Here is a 23,219-nt window from a genome sequence, read left to right on the forward strand (position 1 = left end):
TCCCCACTGTGACCCTGCTCTCCCCTCTCAGTTTCCGCATGCGGCAGGTGAACATCGTGGGCACCAGCCCCCCCAGCCTGCCCTCCCGGAGGATCCAGACCCTGCAGGCCCCCCCGGATGTGGCACCTGCTAATGTCACCCTGCGGACGGCCAGTGAGACCAGCCTGTGGCTGCGCTGGATGGTGAGGGGGGATCCTGGGGGTCTGCACCCGTGGGCACAGCGCACATCGGGGCAGCCTGGAGTGGCTGTGGAACAGACAGTCCATCAGGAGTGATAGTGACTGTCTGTGCCAGCCCCTCCTGGAGCAGGAGTACAACGGGAACCCCGACTCAGTGGGCTACCGGATCCGCTACCTGCGCTCGGATGGGCGAGGGCGGGCAGTGGTGCACGTCATCCATGACCGCGTGGAGCGCGAGTACACCATCGAGGACCTGGAGGAGTGGACCGAGTACCGGGTGCAGGTCCAAGCCTTCAATGCCATTGGCTCAGGGCCCTGGAGCCACTTGGTGGTGGGACGCACGCGGGAGTCAGGTACTGCCAGCCCCCTGTGGCAGTATGTGCCCCCGCCAGCCCAGTGCTGACCTGCACTTGTCCCCAGCGCTGACCTTTTGCTGTCATCCCCCCCCAGTGCCCTCCTCTGGCCCCAGCAACGTGTCGGCACAGGCCACCACCTCCAGCAGCATGCTGGTGCGATGGAGTGACATCCCCGAGGCAGACTGCAACGGCCTCATCCTGGGCTACAAGGTGAGCAGTTACACCAGCCCCAGTGCCTGTGCCCTGCCCCAGGAGACACAGCTACTCCAGGTTGTGCTGCTCCACCCTGGAAAGCCTGGCTGTGTCACACAGGGTTTGTTTCAGGTGATGTACAAGGAGAAAGACTCGGAGGCACGTGCCCAGTTCTGGCTGGCTGAGGGCAATGCTTCCCGCAGTGCCCAGCTGACAGGGCTGGGCAAGTTCATGCTATATGAGATCCGTGTGCTGGCCTTCACCAGGATTGGGGACGGTGTGCCCAGCCGGCCCCCTGTCCTCGAGAGGACTCTGGATGATGGTGAGTGCCAGGGCACAGGTGGATAGAAAGATCCCAAAGGGCTGAGGGGTATCCAGGGTGCCTAAGGTCATGCCATCCTATGTCATGCTATGCCATCCCTTCCTAACTCTGTTCCCTGGAGCTTCTCTAACCTGGACACCCAAGGATGCCATTCTCAGAGGATGGGGACGGGCACCATCTGCACGGGGTTGGGTGTTCTGCTCTCACTTCATGCACTCTGTGATGAGCCCCATCTCTCTCATTCCAGTACCTGGGCCCCCCGTGGGAATGCTGTTCCCTGAAGTGAGGACGACCTCTGTGCGGCTCATCTGGCAGCCACCCACAGCCCCCAATGGTGTCATCCTGGGTAGGTGGGAGCTGTTGTGGCTGTGCTGTGATGCTCTGTGGAGGGATGCAGAGAGCCTGTGGGAGCCGGGGGCAGCATGGGGAGGGGCAGGGGGCGGCTCCCTGCCACCCCGGAGCATCTCAGAGCCTGTTTGCTCCCACATCAGCAAGCTCAGCCCCAAACATAGCAGGGAGAGACCCCTTCACTGCTGGCTCTCAGCAGGGCAGAGATAGAAGGGGAGGCAAAGGGAGGGGGTGCCAGGGGGCTGTCCTTCACGGTGCCACCCCCATCCCTGCAGCGTACCAGCTCACCCACCGCCTTAACACCACCACGGCCAACGCGGCTGTCATCGAGGTGCTGGGCCCCAGCACGCGGCAGTACACGGCCACCGGCCTGCAGCCCGAGGCCACCTACCTCTTCCGCATCGCGGCACAGACCCGCAAGGGCTGGGGAGAGGCGGCCGAAGCCCTCGTGGTGACCACAGAGAAGAGAGGTACGGGAGGGCCCAGCCTGTGGTTCGCCATGCCGGTGCCGTGCCCACAGTGCTCCCAGCCCCTTGCCTCCCCCAGATCGCCCGCAGCCCCCCAGCAAGCCGCTGGTGCGGCAGGAGGACGTGCGTGCCCGCAGCGTTCTGCTGTCCTGGGAGCCGGGCAGCGATGGGCTCTCCCCTGTCCGCTTCTACACGGTGCAGACCCGTGAGCTGCCCGGCGGTGAGTGGGCACTGCACCCTGCATCCATCAGCCACAATGCCACCGCCTTCATCGTGGACAGGTGAGGCATGGAATGATGCCAAGTCGTGGTGAGGATGCTGAGAGATGGGCTCTGCTTTGGGTGCTTTTGTGGTGCCTCAGTTTCCCCTCCTGATGGGAAGCACTTGCAGCAAGGCTGTGAAGCAGTGCCCTGCGGGACGGATGCAGCCCAGGGAGCACTCACCGGCCTCACCGGTCCCATCTTGCTCTGTTCCCACGCAGGCTGAAGCCCTTCACCTCCTACAAATTCCGTGTGAAGGCAACAAATGACATTGGGGACAGCGAGTACAGCGAGGAGTCGGAGTCACTCACCACGCTGCAGGCAGGTCGGTGCCCAGGAGGGCTGGGGATGGTGCTGTGCCTTCCTGCGTGGCACTGACACAGTAGCATCAGGTGTCCTATGCTTCTCCGGAGCCTTACTGCCTCCTTCTGCCCCGCAGCCCCTGAGGAAGCCCCCACCATCCTCTCGGTCACCCCGCACACTACCACGTCCGTGCTCATCCGCTGGCAGGTACTGTCCCCCTGGAGGTGACACTGAGAGGTGGCAGTGCCGTGCAGCCCTCTGTGGCACTCCAGGATTGGGCAGCGGGGGCAAGGCACTCTGCTGAGGCTGGGGACAGCCATCTCAGGGGGGCTCACCTTCCCTGCTCTGCAGCCCCCGGCTGAGGACAAGATCAATGGGATCCTGCTGGGCTTCCGCCTCCGCTACCGTGAGCTGCTGTACGACAGCCTGCGTGGCTTCACCCTGCGTGGCATCGGCAGCCCCGGCGCCACGTGGGCTGAGCTCACCCGTGAGTGCTCGTAGCCCTGGGAAGCATGGGGACGTGGGGACGCTGTGGTGGTGGGTGGGGTACAGCAGGGCAGCATCCTGTATCATGTGGTCTGCACCAGCGTTCTGTGCTGGGTACCGCAGCCTGGAGCCACGCTGTGCTCCGTGGAGCTGTCACCTTTGTGTCACCAAGGCAGGCTGTCCCTAATGCACTGTGTGTGCTGGCTTGGTCCTGCTGTGTTCAGACCCCTCTGTGCCTGTCACATAGGTGTCCTTGAGTGTGTCCATGAGTGTGCCCATAACATGGGTGTCTGTGTGATGTTCCTGCTGTGTGTGTGTCTGTGTGCTGCCATCCTCAGGCCCTGCAGGGAATGGGGTCACAGCTGTTCTAGGGACAGCAGGGACATGAGGGATGAGGGTAGAACCCAAGACTGCTCCCGGCAGCAGTTGTTCCCATGGGGGCCCTGATGCCCAGACCCTGCTTGTCCCACTCATGGGATGGGGACAGAAGGGCTCCTCTGTGCTGTGACAGCCCCGGCAGCCCTCAGAGGAACCCATGTTCCTTATGGGGTACCCTGGGTGGGAGGCAGTGCTGGGGGGAGAACTAACGCTGCCTGCTCTCACTGCTCCGTGCTGCCCAGCTGTCTACGCCGTGCACAATCTCAGCGAGGTGTCCCTCACCCAGTATGAACTGGACAGTAAGTCGCTGCTCCCCACTCCCCTCTGTGTGCCTGTCCCCCCACACCTCCACCCCCTGTGTCTCTCCCCACTGCCTGCCTGCTCTGTGGGGTGAATCCTCATGGTCTGTGTCCAGGGGACACCACAACCTGTCTGCTCCCGCTGCCCCTTGGGGACACCCTCCTCCTTCCAGGAGAGGGGACTCCATGGGGTCCCTTGGGGTGGTGGGATCTTGCTTATCCCACCTCCTCTCCTCCCCACAGATCTGAGCAAGCACCGGCGCTATGAGATCCGTATGAGTGTGTACAATGCAGTGGGTGAGGGACCCCCCAGCCCCCCCCAGGAGGTCTTCGTGGGTGAAGCGGGTGAGTTTGCCAAAGGGGGCTGGAACATCCTGGCACCCCATTCTGCCGTGTGTCCCCCCCTGCATCCCCTCTGTTACAGCCCTAATGGGCCATTGCACATCGGGGGGGGGGGGCTTCCCCCCTGCTTTGTTCATAGCTGGGCTGTGACACTGACCCTCCTTTGACACAGTGCCCACTGGTGCACCACAGAACGTGGCCGTGAAGGCGACCACCGCCACCCAGCTGGATGTCACCTGGGAGCCACCTCCCACCGAGAGCCAGAACGGGGACATCCAGGGTTACAAGGTACTGGGATCCGTCACTTGGGAGCTGGCGCTGAGCTGGGGCTGCGGGACAATGGGGCCGTGGGGACACAGCGTGCCCTGGGAAGATTGTCGGAGGGTTCTGGGTACCCTGGGAAGCGAAGGGAAGGGATGTGGGGACGCGGCGGGTGGCACTGCCCGGCTCTGAGCACCAGAGGGCGCCTTCGGTCCTCGGATGCGGTCCCCGGTGCGCGGTGCTGCTGTGGGTCTGATGGGGTGAGCGATGGGGATGCAGCCTTGCCCCACGCTCTAGGTCCACATCCATCGTGATTCCTCCTTCCCAGCCCTGTCCTTTGAGGTTTGGGCACATCTCAGAGATGATCTGAGCACGACTGATGTGCGCTGCGGCGATGCTTGTCCCTGAGCCAGCTGTGAGCAGCGCTCTGTCTGATCCCTGGCATCGCCTGGAGCCATGCTGGAGGCATGCTGGAGGGGGGGCTGGGTTTTCCCTCTGGATTACACAGAGCCACTCCAGGATGGGGGCTTCGAGCAGGGCTGTGTGGGCTGGCTGAGTGCCACAGGGCTTTGATGTGGGGGTTACGAGTTGGCATCACCCCCACTGAGCTGCAGTGTCAGTGCCACCTCTCCTGCAGATCCACTTCTGGGAGGCACAGCGGCAGAATGAGAGCACGCGGGTCAAGACGCTTTTCCTGCCCGAGACCGGGGTGAAGCTGAAGAACCTGACGGGGTACACCTCCTACTGGGTCAGCGTCGCCGCCTTCAATGCCGCTGGGGATGGACCCCGCAGCACCCCGGTCACAACCCGGACACAGCAGGCAGGTGGGGCCATAGCACAGCTCCACGGGGCAGTGCTTGGGGCTGGTGCTGTGCTGGGGGCTCCCCAGGAGCACTGAGCTGTTCCCGGCCCCCCCACGTTCCCTTGCAGCCCCCAGCGCACCCGGCTCCATCCGGTTCAGCGAGCTGACCACCACGTCAGTGAACGTGTCCTGGGAGCCACCACCGCTGCCCAATGGCATCCTGGAGGGCTACAGGCTGGTCTACGAGCCCTGCATGCCCGTGGACGGTGAGGGCACAGCGGGGGCACCCGAGGGGACTCAGGGGAGTCCTGGCTCAGCGTCCGTCCCTGCAGGTGTCAGTAAGATTGTCACGGTGGATGTGAAGGGGAACAGCCCGCTGTGGATGAAGGTGAAGGACCTGGCTGAGGGCATCACCTACCGGTTCCGAATCCGGGCTAAAACCTTCGCCTATGGACCGGACATCGAAGCGAACATCACCACGGGACCAGGGGAAGGTAGCGGGGGGATGTGGGTGTGCTGGAGTGACAGAGGAGATATGGATGGGGGCAGTTCCCCTGGTGTTGCTCCCAATGTGTGGGTCCCATGTAGATTGTCCCCTCATGCCACCAGCTCTGCTCTGGGTCCCCAGGTGCCCCTGGCCCTCCTGGAGAGCCTTTCATCTCCCGCTATGGCTCAGCCATCACCATCCACTGGACGAGCGGTGACCCCGGCCAAGGACCCATCACTAGATACGTCATTGAGGCTCGGCCTTCAGGTACTGCAGCTCTGCCAGTGGTGTGCTGAGCTTAGGAGAAAGGGAAACTGAGGCAGGGAGCACCAGTTCTTTCTGGACACGCAGTGGGCTGGGGTAGGGGTTAGGAGCTGGTGCTGGCCATATGCTTGCCATGAGAATACTAATAAAGGGTGGATGGAAAGGGGAGAATGAGCCACCAAGCTGCTCAGATTTCACAGTCATGCCAGCCAGGCAAAGAGGACCAAGGGGCACTGAGGACATCCTGAAATGGGAAGGCTGCTGGATGAGAATCCCCATCCCTGCAGCAGGGAGCTGCAGGCGCAGCTGAATTCTCCCATATCCCGGCACTAATGGCTTCCCCATGCTGCAGATCACAGCACAGAGTCCCCAATTGCTAATGGGAAGCTGGTGTTGTGTGCTCCCCAGGGAGCTGCCTTGCCCTTGGCCACGAGCAGGGTGGTGATAAATCAGCTCTGCGGGGTGCTACAGCATGTTAATGATGCTGCACCGAGCGAGCTCAGCTCCAGATGGCAGAGGGCAGGCACCCAGTGTGGGTGTGGGGGAAGGGGAATGGGAGAGGGGCTGCAGAGGAGCACGTTCCCTGCCTGGGTTGTAAGGGGAAATCAGTTCCCCCTCCCATCCTCTTCTCTCCTCCAGATGAAGGTCTCTGGGACATCCTCATCAAAGACATTCCCAAAGAAGTGACCTCGTACACCTTCAGCATGGACATCCTCAAGCAGGGGGTCAGCTACGACTTCCGTGTCATCGCCGTCAATGACTATGGCTATGGGACCCCCAGCACACCATCCCCCTCTGTCTCAGGTAGCCACAGGGGTGCCCCCAGGGGATCTCCTCCTGCTTATCCCCGTTTCACAAGCTCTCAAAACCCTCCTGGGTTCCCCTTACCCATACCAGTTTGCCCTCCCTTGCCAGTCCTTATCTAATACCCCTCCCCTCCCATGCTGTGTCGCAGCCCAGAAAGCCAACCCCTTCTACGAGGAGTGGTGGTTCCTGGTGGTTATTGCCCTCGTGGGGCTCATCTTCATCCTCCTGCTTGTCTTTGTGCTCATCATCCGTGGGCAGAGCAAGAAATACTCCAAAAAGTCAGACTCGGGTGAGTGTTGGGGTTCTGCTGTCCTGGGGTGGTGACAGTGGTGGGGACCTGCTGGGGTCATCAGGAGGGATGATGTACCCATGTGATGGGGAGGCTGCATGCTGGGCAGTGGGGAATCATCCGGGGGCTGCAGTACCTTGTCCCCATCAGTCTTTCCAGGGCATCCCTGCTTGCTTTTGGGGTCTGAGTGGGGTGGTGAGTACCCAAAGCAGAACCCAGCCTGCCTCAGGGCCCTTCTGATGTCTCAGGACGATGCTGCATGCTTTATGGGGAGTGCTAGGAGCTGAGGATTAAATGAATGGCTTGTCTTGCTGTCAGCTGTGGAGTCAGGGCAGCTCAGGGGCTCGGCGGAGGTCATTGGGATTAGTCAAACACAGCCCTGTTTTCTTAGCTGTATCAAGGGCTCAAATTGTGGGGAAAATCCAGACCTCCTCGTTAAGCAAACAGCCACTGAGCTGGATGGAGTGGAGGCAGTGCAGCAGGGCAGAGTGTGAGCCAAGGCTCGTTGTTGCTGGGGGCACAGGGCACCTCATGGGTGTCCCTGGACTGTGCTATCCCCAGCGTGGGCAGGGGTTGGGGCAGGGGATGGAGCCAGATCACCCCATGCTGCTTCCCCGCTTGGAGGGCTTGGGGAGCCTGCAGGATACTGAGTCCCTGTCCCGCAGGGAATGGCTCCAAGGCAAACGCCCTGAGCCATGGTGAGATGGTGAGCCTGGATGAGAGCAGCTTCCCTGCCCTGGAGCTCAACAACCGACGTCTTTCTGTCAAGAACTCCTTCTGCAGGAAGAATGGCATCTATACCCGGTAGGGGCCCATGCTGTGGGGCAGGAGGGGGCTGGTCAGGCATCATGCCCATGGGCAGAGTCCTGGGGATGCTCTTGGTGCATTCAGGGGCATCCCACTGTGTGCCTGAGCTGCTCCTGTGCTGAGCACCTGCCTGTCCCCAAGGTCCCCACCACGCCCCAGCCCCGGCAGCCTGCACTATTCGGATGAGGATGTGACCAAGTACAATGATCTGATCCCCGCCGAGAGCAGCAGCCTGACCGAGAAACCCTCCGAGGTCTCCGACTCCCAGGTACCCACTGTGCAAATGGGGCCGGGATGTGGGGGCACACAGGGGTTGGGGGAACAGCGAGCGCTGCTGGGAGCCCTCCTTGTGCGTCCGCTGCCCCGTGTGATGCAGATCCCGGGGTGTGTTTGGGAACAGCACTGCCTGTCCTGTGCCCCATCCTGCCCTTCAGCAGCGCTTCCCCACGGCCTCGTGGCACAGATCCAGTGGGAAGCTGGCACAGCCCCCGGCCCGTGTGCAGGGGATGTGGCACCGCGGGGGACAGCGTGGGGTTGGGGTCTGTCCTGCTGCCCGGTCGCTGATGGCAACAGCCGCAGCTCTGCCAAGCCCGCAGAATGGCACTGCTGTGTCCTCGTGGAGCAGCGGGCAGCTGTGGCCGGGCAGGAGCACAGCCCCCAGGGAGCACTGAGCATCACCCCCGGGTCCGGATGCGGGAAAGCAGCGACAAAGGGGAGGATGAATCCGGGAGGGGGTGGGGGGGGGTCCCTGCGGCACAGCCCCGTCCCCAGGCAGGGTCAGCCCCGAGCCCCCCCCCCCTTCTTCCACCCGCACCGGTTCCTTCAGCAGATCCCAGCCCCTCTCCCTTCTGTGGGGATGGAGTGTCTTTGAGGAGCTGTGAAGAGCGGCGAGAGCCGAAAGCTGGCGCGGTGCTGCTTCCCCGCCGCCCCTCAATGGGCCCTTTGTGCGCACCGAGGAGAAGCTGAATCCAATTACCGCGAGCAGGAGGCAGGCGGCCGCCCGCCAGCACCCCCGTCCCCCCCACCCCGGGGACGGCGGGGCCCCAGGGCCACGCAGCCCTTTTGTGCGAGGTTTTATTTCACTCGAGCAGAGCGCAGAACCGCTCCTGCGGCGCTGCAGCCGTCCCACCCCCACCGTCTTTCGGGAAAGCTCTCCTGACGATGATCCTTACGGGTCCCTTCCAGCTTGGGGCTATTCTGCCATTGTGTGGCGATGGGGGGAGGGCTCTGCCCCACGTTCAACCTTTGCACTGTCCCTTAGGGCAGCGACAGCGAGTACGAGGTGGACCCGGCTCACCAGAAAGCCCACTCCTTCGTCAACCACTACATCAGCGACCCCACCTACTACAACTCGTGGCGGCGGCAGCAGAAGGGCATCTCACGGGCACAGGCGTACAGCTACACCGAGAGCGACTCCGGGGAGCCCGACCACACACCCCTCTCCAACAGCACCTCCACACAGCAGGGCAGCCTCTTCCGGCCCAAAGCCAGCAGGACTCCCACCCCACAGACCCCCGGCAACCCCCCCAGCCAGCCCGGCACCCTGTACCGCCCGCCCAGCAGCCTGGCCCCCGGCTCCAGAGCCCCCATCGCTGGGTTTTCCTCTTTTGTTTGATATTTAAACGGGAGCAAAAAAAAAAAAAAACCAACCAAGAACAACAACAACGAAAAAAAACCCAAACAACACCACACAACAACCACAAAATAAAGGAGCAAAAAAATAAAAAAATAAAAAGAAGAAAAAAAAAGTTACAGAAATCAAGGAAACGAGCAGCGAGGAGAAGAGGATGGAGATGCTGAGAGCCTGACGTGGGGCTGCTCAGGTTCAGGCTTTTCTCCTTTACTCAGCAGGACCTGGAGAAGAATGCCAAGTGCCAGTGCTGGGGCTGGGGGGGCAGAACCCAGCTCCCATTTTTGGCCAAAGCTTTCTGATTTGTGACTCCTTGGCTGGGGTATGGGGCTGCGGGGGGGACCTGGCTGTGCCACAGCCCAACCCATGGGTCCCACCAGGATGCAGGAACGGGCGGCGATGCAGAGGAGACTGAGTGGGGGGCTCTGCTTATATAACCCTCCAGGGGTGAAGCCCCCAGCCTGGACCCTCTGAAAAATGGGGCCAGCAGCCAAGTGGACAGTGAACTGCCCTCTTTGTTTGCCCCCAACAGAGCCCCAGGGGTGCAAGCAGTGGTGATATCCCCTGTAATTTGCACCCTGGAGAGGACTTGGTGGGGTGATGCAGTGACTGTGGTCACTCCTCTGCCTCTCTGGCAGTGCGGGGGTGTTTTTATTTCATTTCTGTTTTGTGCAGAGGCTTGGGAGCCCAAGGAGCACACAGTGGTGGTGATGCCCAGGGGGCTGTGGGGCTGGAGAGGGGGTGGTTTTGGTGCTCTCTGCATAGTAAATCTCCACACACACCCCTCCCCATTGCCTGTTGGTGAGCTGGGCACCAGCTGGAGGGGCTGCACCAAGGGAGATGCCAATAAACAGCCTGAAGATGACCCTGTCTTTGCCTCTCTGTCACCATGCTGTGCTGGAGAAGATGCAGTGAGCATCAGCCCTCTGGCACAGCTCAGCACACAGCTCCGTGGTGGAGGCTGTGTCCTCATTGGGTCTGTGGAGCTGGTGTCCAGTGGGGATCGTTAGTGCAGGTGCTGCATTTAGGGACCAGTTGGAGCTGGGGTGCGTGATGCTGTGCCCTCTCCAACTTTCCCCTGAGCTGGGGAGAAATGGAGGATTCTGCTCCCCAGCCACTGCCACCTGCGTGCTCCCTGTGAGCAGCTGTAACGCGGCCAGCATCCAGAGCGTGCCCCCACTGCAGGGACAGCAGATACACATCCTTGGGATGGAGATGGTCTCAGTGCCGGTGGTGTTAGTGGCACATCTTGCCCATGCTGCCTCAGTTTCCCTATGGCACAGACACAACCTGGCCAGCTGCTCCGTGCCGACCTTGATGCATTCCCCAGTGCGCACATGGCTGAGTCCTGCGGTCTGCCAAGGGCAAGCACTGTGCTTATCAGGGCTGTGCCAGCCAAGGGGACAGAGGGGAGAAGCTGAAACCCCAAACGTCTACTGTGCCCTGGGGCAGGGATGCGTTTATTTGCCAGAAATGGGGCTGAGACCTGTAAGCCAAGGCTGAATTTTGTGATTTGTTTTTATATATTTGTTTAGCTGAGGTGAGATTAGTGTAGTGAAGTAGTAACATCTTGTTCTCCGAGTTGATTAAGTCATGCCGTGACAGCAAAGAGAAATGCTCGGTGTGAGGCAGAAGAGGAGCAGCCCTGCAGCCTGGGCTCTATTTTTCCTCTTGATCCCACTGCTTCCCTGCAGCTCCTGGAGCAGAGCTGAGCCTCTCCATCTTCCCTTTCCCTTGTGGATGGGGACAGCCTCCTCCTGCACTGCTGGTGGTGAGACCGGGCTCAGCACATCCATGTGCCGTGGGTCCAACCAGTGCCTGTGCTGCACAGTCCTGATGCTCCCTGCTGTGCAGAGCTGCTGCTGCAGGGATGGCACCAACCCCACCCCAGGACAGGAAAGCAGAGAGAGGACAGATCCAGGTCTGTGCATCCTGCCTGCAGCTCTGGGCATGTCACACTGCATGGGGCTCTGTCACCTGCAGTGGTGCCAGGAGCATTTCTGGCTATGGCCAGCATGCGCATGCTGGGGGATTTGGGGTGGCACCCAGGCTGCCTGCCTGGTGCTTCCCACACCCTACTGCAGCACTGGGGCTCGGGTGAAACCAGACAGTGCTCTCAGAAGCATCTCCTGCACAGCCAAGGCAGCACCATCAGCAGAGCTGGCAGGCACTGGTGTGCTGGCTGGGCTCACTGGGGAGGAGGGGACTGGCTGCTGGGAACCCAGGCACATTTTCCTTGGCTTTTAAAAGTGCTTTACAATCTTTTCTTTTTTTTTTTCACTCTGCTTTCAAAAGCTGCTGAGAAGCACTAAAAGGAGCCAGCGATGGGTTCAGGGAGGGTTGGAGCCATCCAGCCACCCACTCCTGGGCCTCCAAGCATCCCTGACCCCACCACCACCTCCCCAGGGCCGGATCCCACCCCGGGGGCTCTGCAGGAGGAGGACAGGAGTGGGGGCAGCTCCTACAGCAGTATTTTGGGTTCAGTGGGCGCCCACTCTCCCCATCCACAGCCCCAGCAGCCCGCAGGTGCTGTCCCCAGCAGCACTGTCTCCCTGGCAGCTGGCTGAGCTTAATTCCTTCTGACTGCACTGTCTCACCCGGTGCTGTGCTCCCATGACAGTATCAGGTGAGGCATGCAGTGCTGGCAGTGCGAGGCCTTCATCTGACATGAGCTGGCCTGGTAGCATGGATTTACCTGATAATGAGCCGTGGGGGGGGGGGGGGGCTTTGGTGCATGTGAGCAGAGCCCCAGGATGGGGCCTCCTCTTCCACACCCTATCCAACCCAATGAACACAGGCATCGTGTCCTGCCTCAGTTTCCACGATGCAAAGCAGGGAAAATCAAATGGGCCAACCAAACCAGCTATGAAAATGGCAGTGATGTGAACCGAGGGAGCAGCTCAGCCCAGGAGGAGCCTGCCAGATCCAGCAGCAGCAGCAGTGCTGGACACCCACACCAGTGCAGTTGGTTTGGTCCCGATGTTCAGCCCCTGACTTCAGCATCCCAACCCCGCACTGCTGCGTGCCACCCAGCCCTGCTGCCCTGTGCTCATGGTTCTGGCTCATCCCATCATGAGCCATCAGAGTGCCCAGTGCTGCCTGGTCCCACGTGCATCCCTTTGCATCGGTGCTGCTGAGCCCACGGAGCTGCTGCACATGGGTTTCTCCTCTCGTTGGTGACACTTCTGTGCCCAGGCACCGCTGTGCCCCAGCAATGAGCTCTTGGGCACGTACGGCCACAGCATCTGGAGCCGTATCTCCCGCTTGCCACCCCTTTATCCCGCAGTCTGGCTGCATGCACAGAGGCGCCAGACGCTTTGGAATATGCAAGAAACGCCGCATTAGGCAGATTCGGGATAATCTTGTCTCTCCCGCCCCTTTTCTCCCACAAAGGTCTCGCCTTAATCTCCGGCGGAGGCTGCGTGGCCCTGAACCCTCAGCGTGGTGCCGCTGCCCCGCACCCATCGCGTGGGGGGGGGGGGGGTGTTGTGGGGGGTCTGCGGGGCCGGATGGGGACAGCAGAGGGCGAGTGGGGGTGACACGGCTGAGAGCGGAGCGGGGTCGCTGGTGCTCCCCCGGGGCTGAGCCCATTGACTCCTGGCTGCTCAGTTCGGCTTAATTCCCTTAATTAATTACAGCCTCCAGCACCAGTTCCTCTGCTAGGGGTGCAGCTGCCCCCGCCCACAGCTGGGCCCGGAGAAGGGAGAACGGACATCCCGGCTCCCCCCACGGGGGAAAGGGTCGCACGCGTGGATCCCTGCCCTCCGCACAGGGGACCTCGCTCGGGGGTTGGGGGGGATCCCAGTGGGAACCCCCCCCCCAGAGGCCGCACCCAGTATAAAGTCTGCCCCCCACCCCAGCCCCACTCGGGTTTGAATGGAGGGAGTGGGGCAGCCCCGTGACGTTGCACGGCCCCATTGGTCCGGGAGGGGCGATGACATCATTCCCGCCCGGCGGTAGTGGAGGGGGTGCGGTTTCTCTCCGGCTCGGCTCGGCTCGGCTCGGCTCGGCTCGGCTCAGCACGGCTCCGCACCGGGCAGCACAGCCATGGGCCGGGCGCGGGGCCCGGGCGCACAGGTACGAGGGGTTCGGGTCGCTCTACGGCTCAGCTCAGCCTGGCACGGCTCGGGTCAGCACGGCACGGCACGGGGGGGGCTGGCCGGGCCTTGGCTTTGCTATTGTCCGGAGAAGGGACGGGGTGCGGCGGCACCGGGCCAGGAACCGAGCTCGGACCGCTCCGTTCCGACGGCCGTCGGGGAACTCTGGGCTGTGCGGTGCCGGCTTCGTCGTGGGGATGGAGCTCCAGTGGGCAGGGAGCCCCGCGGGTGGGGCTCGGTAATCGGGAGCGGACCCGGGCTGCGGGGACTGGCAGCGCCGTGGCCCCCACTTTCTCCCTCCTCGATGCCGGGAGCAGCGTTCGGGCCGCAGCTGGCAGGGGTATAACGGTGGGTGGGATACGGGACCGGGGGGGGTTCGGAGCAGCCACCGTCGCGGGTGGGGTCCCGAGGCTGCCCCGAGCCCTGCCCCGGCTCCGGGCCGGGTGGGTGAAGGAGTTAACAGGATGCGGCGCCTCCGGAGCTCTATTTGCCCAGCCTGGGGCACGGGCTCGCCCCGCCGGAGCTGCGGGCTCTGGCCCCGGGGCTGCCCCGGTCCTAGCACGGCTCGGTACGGTCCGATCGTGCTCCCTCGTCCCGGTTCGCGGAGCCCCTCCAGGTCGGGCTCTGACTGCCCGCCCCGTCGAAGTCCCGAGCTCTGCGCTCCTGCGGCCCTTCTCGGAAACGCCGATCCTTGGAGCGGCTCCAGCCGCACCTCTGGGCTCGCTGGGACGGGGCGAAAGCGGGTGCTGAGTCACAGAGCCGCTTGAAATCCCCCTTCAGCTCTGCTTCCCGCAGCCGGGGTTGGGTCAGAGCTTCCCGGCCGTCCCGTCCTGCTCTCCCGTAGCTCAGCACTCCTGGGGGACCCGTTCTGTGCATCCAGGGGGGTTGCTGAGCTCCGTAAGCTGAGCGCGGGGCTCGGAAAGCTGCTGTGCTGTGGGACGGTGCTGCCAGAGCAGAGCTGGGGGGGTGGAAGCCGCTGGTGGGGAGTGGGATGCAGCCTGTGCTGCCCTGGCTTGACCCCAGCAGCCCCGGTGTCAGTATGGATGTTTCCAAGTGGCGATCTATAGGCTGTTAACGCGGGATCCGGGATCGTTAAGTGTCTGGGGGGCGAGGGGGGTGGGGGGGGAACTGAGGCAGGGAATGAGGCAGAGAGAGACACACTGATCTCGGGACACGCAGTAAACAAATCTGTTTTGGACGCGGCTCCCTCGGTAACTGTGGAGCGAATCCAGCTGAGGTTTAGCATGGGATAGGTTCATGAGGTTGGGTGCTGGAGGGGGGGATGGGGGGGGAAGAGAGGACCCTATAGTAGGGGGCGGCCATCCCCTCGGTGCCACGCTGCGGGGTGACCTGTGAGCAGCCCGGCTGCGTTGTGCTGACCGCGGCCGTCTCTCCCTTTGTTCGCTGGGTTTTGTCTGAGCTCAGGCAGCGCGGGGCCCCGAGCTGGCTGGTGGGGTGTGGGCAGGTGGGGTGTCGGGGTGAGCTGTGGGAAGCCGGGCTGTTTACTTCCCGTTCACCCCAACGAAACCGCAGGAATTTGGAGCCTGGAGGAGGTCAGGAGGGCTAAACAGCCCCGGCATCCTGTCAGACCCCGGCCGGCCCCTGTTGTTGCGAGAGACGGAGCGAGGAGATAACCTTTCCCCTCGGAAACGTCCCCTCCGTGGCTGCAGGCTGGTTCTTGGCCCCACAGCAGGAGGGTTTTGCTCCCTTGCGTGTTATGGCGTGTCCTGCCCATAGCTCCTCGCTGAACTCGGGATATAGCTCCTGGGCGTCAGCGCTCCCTGGGGAAACGCCGCTTTGCTTTTTGGCACCGCCAAGCTGGCGCTTCCCCGGGTCAGCTCTGATTTACGTGCAGATAGCTGCAGCCGGAGCCGACCCGGGCTCGGACCGCTGGAGCCTCCCTCCTCCGCGCATCCCCTGCCAGCAGACAGGACCAGACCTGTCACCCACAGCAGAGAGCTCACCGGGCGCCTCCTCATCCCACGCGTACAGGACCGGCTGCCCCGCGCCTGGCAGGGCTCAGCGGGGTGTGATAGCACGCCGGTCCCCTCCTGGGACCGGAGGTGGCAGGGCGTCATCTGAGAAAGAAGTGTCTCCGGCTGCCGTCTGCCAGGCAGCGACATCAAAGAGCTGTGCGAGACGGCTGCCCGGGGCGGGGGGGCAGCGCCCCGTGAGCGGGGATGAGCGCGTCCTCCCTGCCCCGGAGCTGTACTGGGGATGGACCGGTCCTGTGCTGCCCCTGCCCCAGCGCCCGGCGGGGTGGGGAGCATCCTCTGATCTCGGGGCTGGAGGCTGCTGCCTGTGGCATGCGTGCGGCCCGGCTCGTTGGGATCTGGCTTGGCTGGATGGGATGGCTCTCCCAGCCCGGGAGCGGGGTGAGCCGGAGGCAGGGTGCGTGGGAGCGTGGCTGGAGCCGTGTTTTCCTCACACGCACCCGTGTATCATCCCTGTTCTTTTGCCTCGGTGATCCTCAGTGGGTGACTGGTACTGAGTGGGGTGAGATGGGGCTGGAAGTGGCAATGGGGTGAGCGGTGCCCACTGCCAACACTGCATAGGGCTGGCTGGGACTTGGCTCTCCTCCGTGCCGTCTGCAGGATCTGGGTGTCCCTGAACAGTCACCCATTTGCAGGGGAAATCAGGGACGCAAGGCTCTCGCTATTTCAAGCTCAAGGTCCCAAAGGGTTGAGAAGCAGGGATGAGGCAGAATGTGAACTGTTGCTTTCCTTTCTCCCTGTAGCCTCAAACCCTGTTTGCAGGTCCCATCCTATTCCCATCCCCAAAGCCCTGCCTGGACTCGCTGCCACCCGCCATGCCCAGAAATGGGCAGCGCTGCCAGCCCCGCTGCACCGCTCGGGTTTCACAGCTGCAATCCCAGAGGCAGCAGGAGAGGCAGCCACGGAACTGCTCTGGCCTGGTTTCCTTTGTGAAAGCATGCACAGCGTGAATGTCACAGGATCTGCTTCTCGCCCTGAGCAAGAACAGGAGGAGAGGGCTCTGTGCCCCGTTCCCCCCATTGGGATGGGGCTGGAGGAGGCGGCTGCTCCAGCATTGCCTTTATGGGAGGCCGGGGGCAAAGCCCTGGGGGAGGTTTGCTCCACTACGAGATGGTTTATTGGGCTGAAGCTTTGAGGACACGGCTGGTTTGGAGGCTGATGGTGATGGAGGGCGGCTGGACGGGGAGGCCATGCTGGTAATGCTCCAGCTCCCAGCGGCCCCTTCACCACGGCTTGCAAAGTATCTCACAAATGCTCAACTTGGCCCCGAAATCTAAATACAAGAAAGGGACAGTCCCCAGATGGCCTAGATCAGCCAGCACGGTTGCCTGGCCCGGCTGGGGAGCTCGCCGGGAGTGTTTGTTTTATGTAAAACTAAAGGCTGCAGGAATGCTGGCCTGAAAGGAGAGCGCGCAGAGGGAAATGTCTGCACCGTGCACATGCAGGAGCTGCTGCTGGGAGCAGGGGGCTCCGGGGAGCTGATGGGCTGCATGGGGGTGTGGGGAGGGATGGGGGGAGCCCACCCTGCTCTGGGTTCGGGGTGGCTGCAGTGTATGGGCATTGCCAGTGGGAAACAGCAGCTACTCCATCTCTGCTGCTGGGGGTACCCCCTCTGGAGCCCCCGTGGGTCGCTGTGTCCCTGCAGCTCTGGGTGCTGCCATGCAGTGTGCTGTGTGAGTGGGGCAGGGAACGGGGACTTTGCACCCGTGTGTGGTTAGTGTGCCCTGCCCACACGGGACCAGCGTGGCTGCGTGGTGAGGGACAGCTAGGTGCCACGGGGCAGGTTTGGGGCATGTGTGTGAGTATGTGGCTGGGTTGTGTTGGGATATTGCTGCTGTATCAATCCATGGGCTCTCTGCACTGGGCTGGATGTCTGGAGGACATGGGGAAGAGCCGTTGTCCCTTTCCCTGTGAGTGTTGCTGTGCTGCGGCATTGCTGGTGGTGCCTGAGCGGAGGAAGAGGGCGTTTGCGAGCTCTTCCTCTCTGGCTCTTCCTCACCCGGGACCACCTGGGGCTGCTTGACACCATGGGATGCAGTGATGTTGCTGTCTTTGTCCCTTCCTGTATGGTCACGGGGGCCGGGCTGGATGGGCCCAGTGGTGGCACTGAGGACGGAGGTGGCCATCGTGCTGCTGGGCTGTGGGAAGGAGGAAGGGAGAGGCCCTTGGTCATCTCTGCTGCAAACTGTCACCCCTGAGTCACAGCAGTGACGGTGAGGTGGCCGTGCAGGGAGGGGTGGGGGTGCAGTGAGGGTGACACAGATGCATGTGAGCTCAGCACAGAGGGCTTTGGGGGTCCCCCGTGTTCCCATCCTGCCACGCATGCCACCGGGTGCATGAGGCTGTGGGAGCAGTCCCTGCTCTGCTCCCCTCAGCCCGGTGGTGCCTCCCGGGGGCTCCTCGCACACTTCCTGCCGTCTGTTTCCAATTCCTCCTGGCGGCTGCTCCTCCCCGCTTTCTTTCAATTAAAAAAAATAAATAAAAACAAAATCCCAGGCATCCTCTCGGTGCGCAGCTCCCGGAGGCTCAGCACCACCGTGCCCTGCTCTGGGGGGCTGGGGCTGAGCGGGGAGGGAGCGGTGGGTGCCCTCCATGGCCCTCTTTGTATGTGTCCCCAAAGCACGGTGGTGTGACCTGGGGAGCAGACCCTATTGCTGTGGGGCTCGGTTTGCCCTTCTGGGGCAGTGGGGTGAGAGGGGTGGGATGTGGCAATGCTATGACACAGAGCTGTGATGGTTCCTCATGTTTGCCATCCTGGATCTGTCTCTAAAGCAGCAACAGAGTGCGAGTGTTCATGGGGGAGGAGGGACACCTGGGAGCCTGCAGCTCGGGGTCACTGTGGGACAGGACAAGGGCACCACGGTGGCGTGCTCATTTGCATCAGGGATTTTCCTGTTGCTTCTCCATGCCCAACTCTGTCTGCTTTATGGATGGGGACTGGTGCTTCTGAGGGGACAGAGCAGGGTGTGGGTGGCTTGGTGGAAGCTGAAACCCCATCCCCTCTGTGTGTGGGGACAGATGCTTTTTCCTGGGGGATCGGAGTCATTTGTGGCTACAGTGTTGTGTTTTGCAGCCTGGCAGTATGAGGGCTGGTGTTGTTTTAGGATGAGAGGTGGTGGCCTCGTGTTGCACCAGGGGAGGTTCAGGTTGGATATTAGGAACTGTTTCTTCTCGTGAAGGGCGGTCAGGCAGCGGCACAGCTGTGCAGGGAGTGGGGGAGTCACTGTCTGTGGGGGTGTTCCAGAACCATGGAGATGTGACACTCGGGGACGTGGTCAGTGGGCACTGTGGGGTTGGGCTGGAGTTGGGGTCACAGTGGTCTTTTCCAGTCTTAACGGTTCCAACCTATGATTTGAAGCCTGACTACATCCCTTTCCTGTCCCCTAGCAGTGACCAGGTGATGCCAGGTGTGACCCTGCGTGCGGAGCAGCAGCCGTGAGCAGCGGCCGTGCCGCCTACTGCCGCGACCATGCCCATCCTCAAGCAGCTCGTCTCCAACTCGGCTCACTCCAAGCGGCGTTCACGGGCCGACCTGACGGCCGAGATGATCAGCGCGCCGCTGGGGGACTTCCGGCACACCATGCACGTGGGCCGGGCTGGGGACGCCTTTGGGGACACCTCTTTCCTCACCAGCAAGGCTGGAGAGCCGGAGGTGGGCGAGGAGCCGGGGGTCTCGAAGCCAGGCCTGCTGTCCCGCCGCTTCCGCAGCAGCAAGCGCTCGCAGTCGGTGACGCGGGGCGACCGGCGGGACATGCTGGGCTCGCTGCGCGACTCGGCGCTCTTTGTGAAGAACGCCGTCTCTCTGCCGCAGCTCAATGAGAAGGAGGTGGACAGGAGCGCGGGGCAGCTGCCCAAGAGCCTCTCCTCCAGTCCTGTCAAGAAGATGCCGGAGGAGATGAGCCCCGAAGAGCAGCAGCGTGTCAATGGGGCGGCTGCCGGGCCGCTGAGCCCCAGCCTGGATGAGCGCGACTTCGGGGACATCACGGAGCTGCCCGTTGTGGTGGCTAAGAGCGGGGCGGGCATGAAGCATGCTGAGTCCATCATGTCCTTCCACATCGACCTGGGGCCCTCCATGCTTGGTGATGTGCTGAGCATCATGGATAAGGAGCAGTGGGAGCAGGATGAAGACCTCAAGGTGGAGGAGAGCCGCGAGGAGGGGGATGTTGCTGTACCCGGTTCTCCAGTGGCTGCGCAGAGCCAGAGCCCATCCCGCAGCACTGGCGGCCCCAGAGACAGTGGTGCAGCATCCAGCTGTGCCTCAGGGCCGGGGGAGCGCAGCCCCCTCCCAGGGGGGGCACAGAGCCAGCGGGGCCCTCTGAAGCGCCCTGACAAGGAGTTCTCCTTTGCCGATGAAGATGACGATGAGATCAGGGTATAGGGCGGGCGGTGAGCCGAGAGGACTGGTTCTCATTTGCAATTGCTCGGACACGGGGATGGGTATCCCAGTGCTGGGGTTGATGGCACCAGGAACTCTTCACTCCTCTCCCTCCCGGTGTGCTGGTACCATCCCATGGAGGTAGGACAGCGCTGCCCCAGGGAAGCTCCAGCGCCTCCCTGGATGAGGAATGGACTCAGTCTTGGTTCTTCCTGCTGGATTTTGGATGCTAGTGCTCCCTTTTTTTTTTTTTTTCCCTCTGCCCACATAAAGCAATATAGGATCAAACAGGATGAGGCTTTGAGGTTTTAGCCCCTCTAGTAATATATATATTTTTTTCCACCGTATGCTTTTTACTGCTCTCCAATTTGTACTTAACTTTCTTTACTCTCGCTTTTGTTTGTTTTTTCTAACAGAGGGGACATTTCCTATGAGGAAGGACTCGAGCTCAGAGCCCTGGGACAGCTGGCAGCTCTGGGTTTCTTAGGGACTTTCTGCAGATTTAGAGCCTCTGCCCTTGTGCTGCAGCAGGGACTCACTCCCCAGACTTTGGATGGATGCTCCATCCTGGTGGTGACACACTCTGTATGGCCCTGGCACCGACTATGCTGGGGACACCAATGTGACTGTGGGTCTGTGCCCTGGAGGATGAATGCCTGGGACCCCTTTGGTCCTGCGTGCTGGTCGCTGTCACGGGGCCATGCTGGTGCAGGCGGGGAAGGAAAGGGTTTTATATCATGTATGTAAAAATGTGAAGAATAAAGGAAATGTTAGTGACATCGGTGGCCTGAGTTCCTATGGGGTGAGATGTGGGTGGCTGCCTTCTTCCACACCAGGTCCAGTGCGGGGATGGAGTATCTTTGTGCTGCTTCCAGACCCCGTGCTGTTGCTTCCTCCCCGACCCTGTGGCTGTTCTCCTGCTCTGTGGGGCTGTGCCAGCCTGGCTGCGTTTCGGCACCTGCGGCTGTGCTCTATCTGCCCAATGGAATGGGGCTGCGTGAGGGGGGGGGAAGCGGGTGAGCTCCTGCTGGCCGGATCTGGCTCTGGGCTGTGCCCTTACAGCCAGCCCTGCTCCTGCCAAGGCGCAGCCATGCCAAACGGCCTCTCCTCCTTTCAGCCTGGGAGAAGGGAAAGGTGGAGGGGCAGGACTGGCTGTCCCCAGTCCCAGGGGCTGGGGGTGCCCTGCTCTGAGCCCTGGAGTGGGGGGATGGTGGGGTTGTGTCCAGAGCAGCAGGTGTTCCCACCCTATGGCAGGATTTCTGCTACTCCCTGCCTGGTGATGGGGTGGGGAGAGTGGTCCCGGGGCACTTCTACATTGTCAAGCAAGATGGCTTTGCAGGGCTGGACCAGGAGGGAGGGATTTGTCTGCTCTGTTATTTTCCAGCCTTGGGAGGGTCTGGGCTGAGTGTCCCCCACCCTGCACAAGAGGTTGGGAGGATGATGCTGGTGAGAGCAGGCGCTGAGCTGCGGTGGGGACACAATGGGGTCCTGTGCCGACACAATGCCCTGCGGTGTGGGACATTGGACTATTGTTTGGGATGGGAGAACAACAGCAGCTGCAGCCGGCAGCCGGGCCAGCAGCAGCTCTGAGCTCACCGGGACGCCTCTGCCCTGCTCCTACCCTGCTCCATTGGGCTGGGACTGCTGCAGTGGTCTCTGAGCATCCCTCCTTAAACCAATTGTGTTGATCGCTGTGTCCTGAGAGGTCACCAGGCTCCTCCTGCCCTTCATTGTTGAAGCAGCACGCAGGGAAGGCCTCTGGGGTTTGCAACCCTTCCTGGAGGGTGCTGTGGGGATGGGGAGCCCCAGGGCAGGTGCTGAGCAGTCCTGGCTCTGTCACAAAGCCATTCCCATCGCTGTGACGCCTGTCGGCTCCATCCTCTGCTCGGCAGCACCGCGCTGCCGCGAGCCGACGGGGCAGAAAGCACAGCAGCTCACCGAGTGCAAATGGGACACAGCTCTGCTCAGCGGGACGGGACAGCAGCCCCAGCACTGCGGGGTCAGAGCTAATGGGGAGCAACGCTGTGATGCCAGCGAGCGTCAGGCCGGTGCAGGATGTGACATGGCATGGGATGTGGTCAGGACATACTCCTGGGTGCTGGTGGATGTCCAGTGCAAGGCTGTGACCCTGCTGGCAGCATTCAGCAGGCGGACAGCACTGCTCCAGTGCATTTATAGCTAGTGACAGAATGGGAGCAGGTCTCCATCCCCGATGTGTCAGGCCACGTCGCTCCGGGCATGTGATGGGGACGCGGGTGGCTGCAGGAACTGTGTTATGGAGGAGGGACAGGGGACTGCTTAGGGTGGCCTTGGGAGGTAGCAGGACACCAAGGTTGTGTCCTGCTTGTGCTACTGCAGCCTGGCATGTGTGCAAGCCCTCAGCCTGGCAGTGAAGCCAAAGGGGCTTCTCATGGGGTGCAAGGAGCGAGCTGGCTGTCCCCACTGTGAGCCTGGGGAAGTGGCACTGCAAAGTGGGACTGGGGATGGTGCAGCTCTGCATCACCAAGACGCAACAAAAAGGCTTCATCCCTTGTTATCTGGGTATTTAATTATGGCATGCAAACCACATTCAGCTCTGGGGTCAGGATCTCCCTGCTAAGCATGCGGCCTGGGGTGAAGTCAGCCCTTGCAGACCCCACTGCAGAGCAGGGCCACTGCCAGCTGCTCTCCCAGCACTGGCAGAGAGGAAATAGATGTTGATTCAGGGAAACATCACCAGGGCTGTGAGCAGGGCTAGGGGCCTGGGCTGAGCTCCTTGCAGCTGGGCAGCAGCACCAGGCAATCACGGCTGCAAATTGAGTGTAGATGTGGGCAGCTTCTCCCTGTAAATGGAGAGCTCTGGGCTCCTGCCTCAGCTAGGTTTGCTTCTCCTGGCTTTGCTGTGTCCACTGTGGTGCTTCTCTTGGGCTGGCCCCAGGCACTGGTCCCTTGAGGATGCATCCAGTGCAGCTCTGTGGGTAATGTCAGGGGCTCATCCCCTTGGGGAACGGCAGTCTTGGCACTGGGGCCCATGGGTGCAGCTCTTCCCTGATCTCCTTGCAGAACTGTTTTTCACCTGAGCGCTCCAAGCCAGGGTTGGGTGCCACAAAGGGCTCAGGGTGGGTGGAACTAATGCCACTTTGCAGTCCCTTGGGGACACGAGAGAGCTGGATGGGGCCCCTCTGCTCTGTCACCACACTGTGACTGTTGTGGACTTCTCCACGCCCCTATGTCCTGCAGGATGGAGGTTTGGAGTGCAGAAGGTTGACTACTCTGAGCCCTTTGTTTCTAACCAGTGCCATGTTACTTAAGATCAGAGCTGTGCAATAGCACAAAGGAGAGGGTCTGAACATCCCAAAGTGAACATATGGGGCACCCAGACACTACTGGTATGAGCTGGGTATGTCCTGGGGGTGATTCTACACAATGAAGTGTGGTGGGCAGTGATCTGCAAGCATTGCCTTTATGGAGCAGTGGCTGTGACTTCCTACACAA

The 23,219-nt window shown here is 61.8% G+C and overlaps 3 protein-coding genes across 4 annotated transcripts in view; 2 read left to right on the forward strand and 1 right to left on the reverse strand.

The window, feature by feature from the left end:
- SDK2 (sidekick cell adhesion molecule 2) overlaps positions 1 to 9,318 on the forward strand; it is a 39,736-nt gene extending 30,418 nt beyond the window's left edge. The window contains exons 24-45 of the mRNA XM_065735591.1: positions 32 to 182; positions 295 to 532; positions 630 to 745; positions 860 to 1,049; positions 1,297 to 1,395; positions 1,673 to 1,867; positions 1,944 to 2,145; positions 2,346 to 2,449; positions 2,564 to 2,634; positions 2,779 to 2,914; positions 3,534 to 3,590; positions 3,834 to 3,935; positions 4,105 to 4,220; positions 4,831 to 5,017; positions 5,124 to 5,261; positions 5,328 to 5,489; positions 5,624 to 5,749; positions 6,386 to 6,550; positions 6,702 to 6,842; positions 7,508 to 7,646; positions 7,791 to 7,917; positions 8,911 to 9,318. Coding sequence (XP_065591663.1) covers positions 32 to 182; positions 295 to 532; positions 630 to 745; positions 860 to 1,049; positions 1,297 to 1,395; positions 1,673 to 1,867; positions 1,944 to 2,145; positions 2,346 to 2,449; positions 2,564 to 2,634; positions 2,779 to 2,914; positions 3,534 to 3,590; positions 3,834 to 3,935; positions 4,105 to 4,220; positions 4,831 to 5,017; positions 5,124 to 5,261; positions 5,328 to 5,489; positions 5,624 to 5,749; positions 6,386 to 6,550; positions 6,702 to 6,842; positions 7,508 to 7,646; positions 7,791 to 7,917; positions 8,911 to 9,264 — 3,316 coding nt within the window. The 3' untranslated portion in view covers positions 9,265 to 9,318. The remainder of the gene's footprint in view (positions 1 to 31; positions 183 to 294; positions 533 to 629; positions 746 to 859; positions 1,050 to 1,296; positions 1,396 to 1,672; positions 1,868 to 1,943; positions 2,146 to 2,345; positions 2,450 to 2,563; positions 2,635 to 2,778; positions 2,915 to 3,533; positions 3,591 to 3,833; positions 3,936 to 4,104; positions 4,221 to 4,830; positions 5,018 to 5,123; positions 5,262 to 5,327; positions 5,490 to 5,623; positions 5,750 to 6,385; positions 6,551 to 6,701; positions 6,843 to 7,507; positions 7,647 to 7,790; positions 7,918 to 8,910) is intronic.
- Positions 1 to 23,219, reverse strand: part of RPL38 (ribosomal protein L38) — a 149,910-nt gene that overhangs the window by 74,572 nt on the left and 52,119 nt on the right. The window lies entirely within an intron of this gene.
- CDC42EP4 (CDC42 effector protein 4) lies at positions 13,277 to 20,522 on the forward strand. Of its 2 annotated transcripts, none has more exons than XM_065735369.1 (2): positions 13,277 to 13,356; positions 18,758 to 20,522. In XM_065735369.1, the coding sequence occupies exon 2, from the start codon at positions 18,840 to 18,842 to the stop codon at positions 19,746 to 19,748; it is 909 nt and encodes a 302-aa protein (XP_065591441.1). In that variant the 5' UTR covers positions 13,277 to 13,356; positions 18,758 to 18,839; the 3' UTR covers positions 19,749 to 20,522. The 2 variants fall into 2 exon arrangements, with proteins under 2 accessions (XP_065591441.1, XP_065591443.1); XM_065735371.1 differs by having other exon boundaries at positions 18,761 to 20,522.

The sequence above is a fragment of the Cyrtonyx montezumae genome, unplaced genomic scaffold, assembly GCF_038088225.1.
Source record: "Cyrtonyx montezumae isolate F1298 unplaced genomic scaffold, pur_monq_1.0 scaffold_19, whole genome shotgun sequence".
Taxonomy (NCBI): domain Eukaryota; kingdom Metazoa; phylum Chordata; class Aves; order Galliformes; family Odontophoridae; genus Cyrtonyx; species Cyrtonyx montezumae.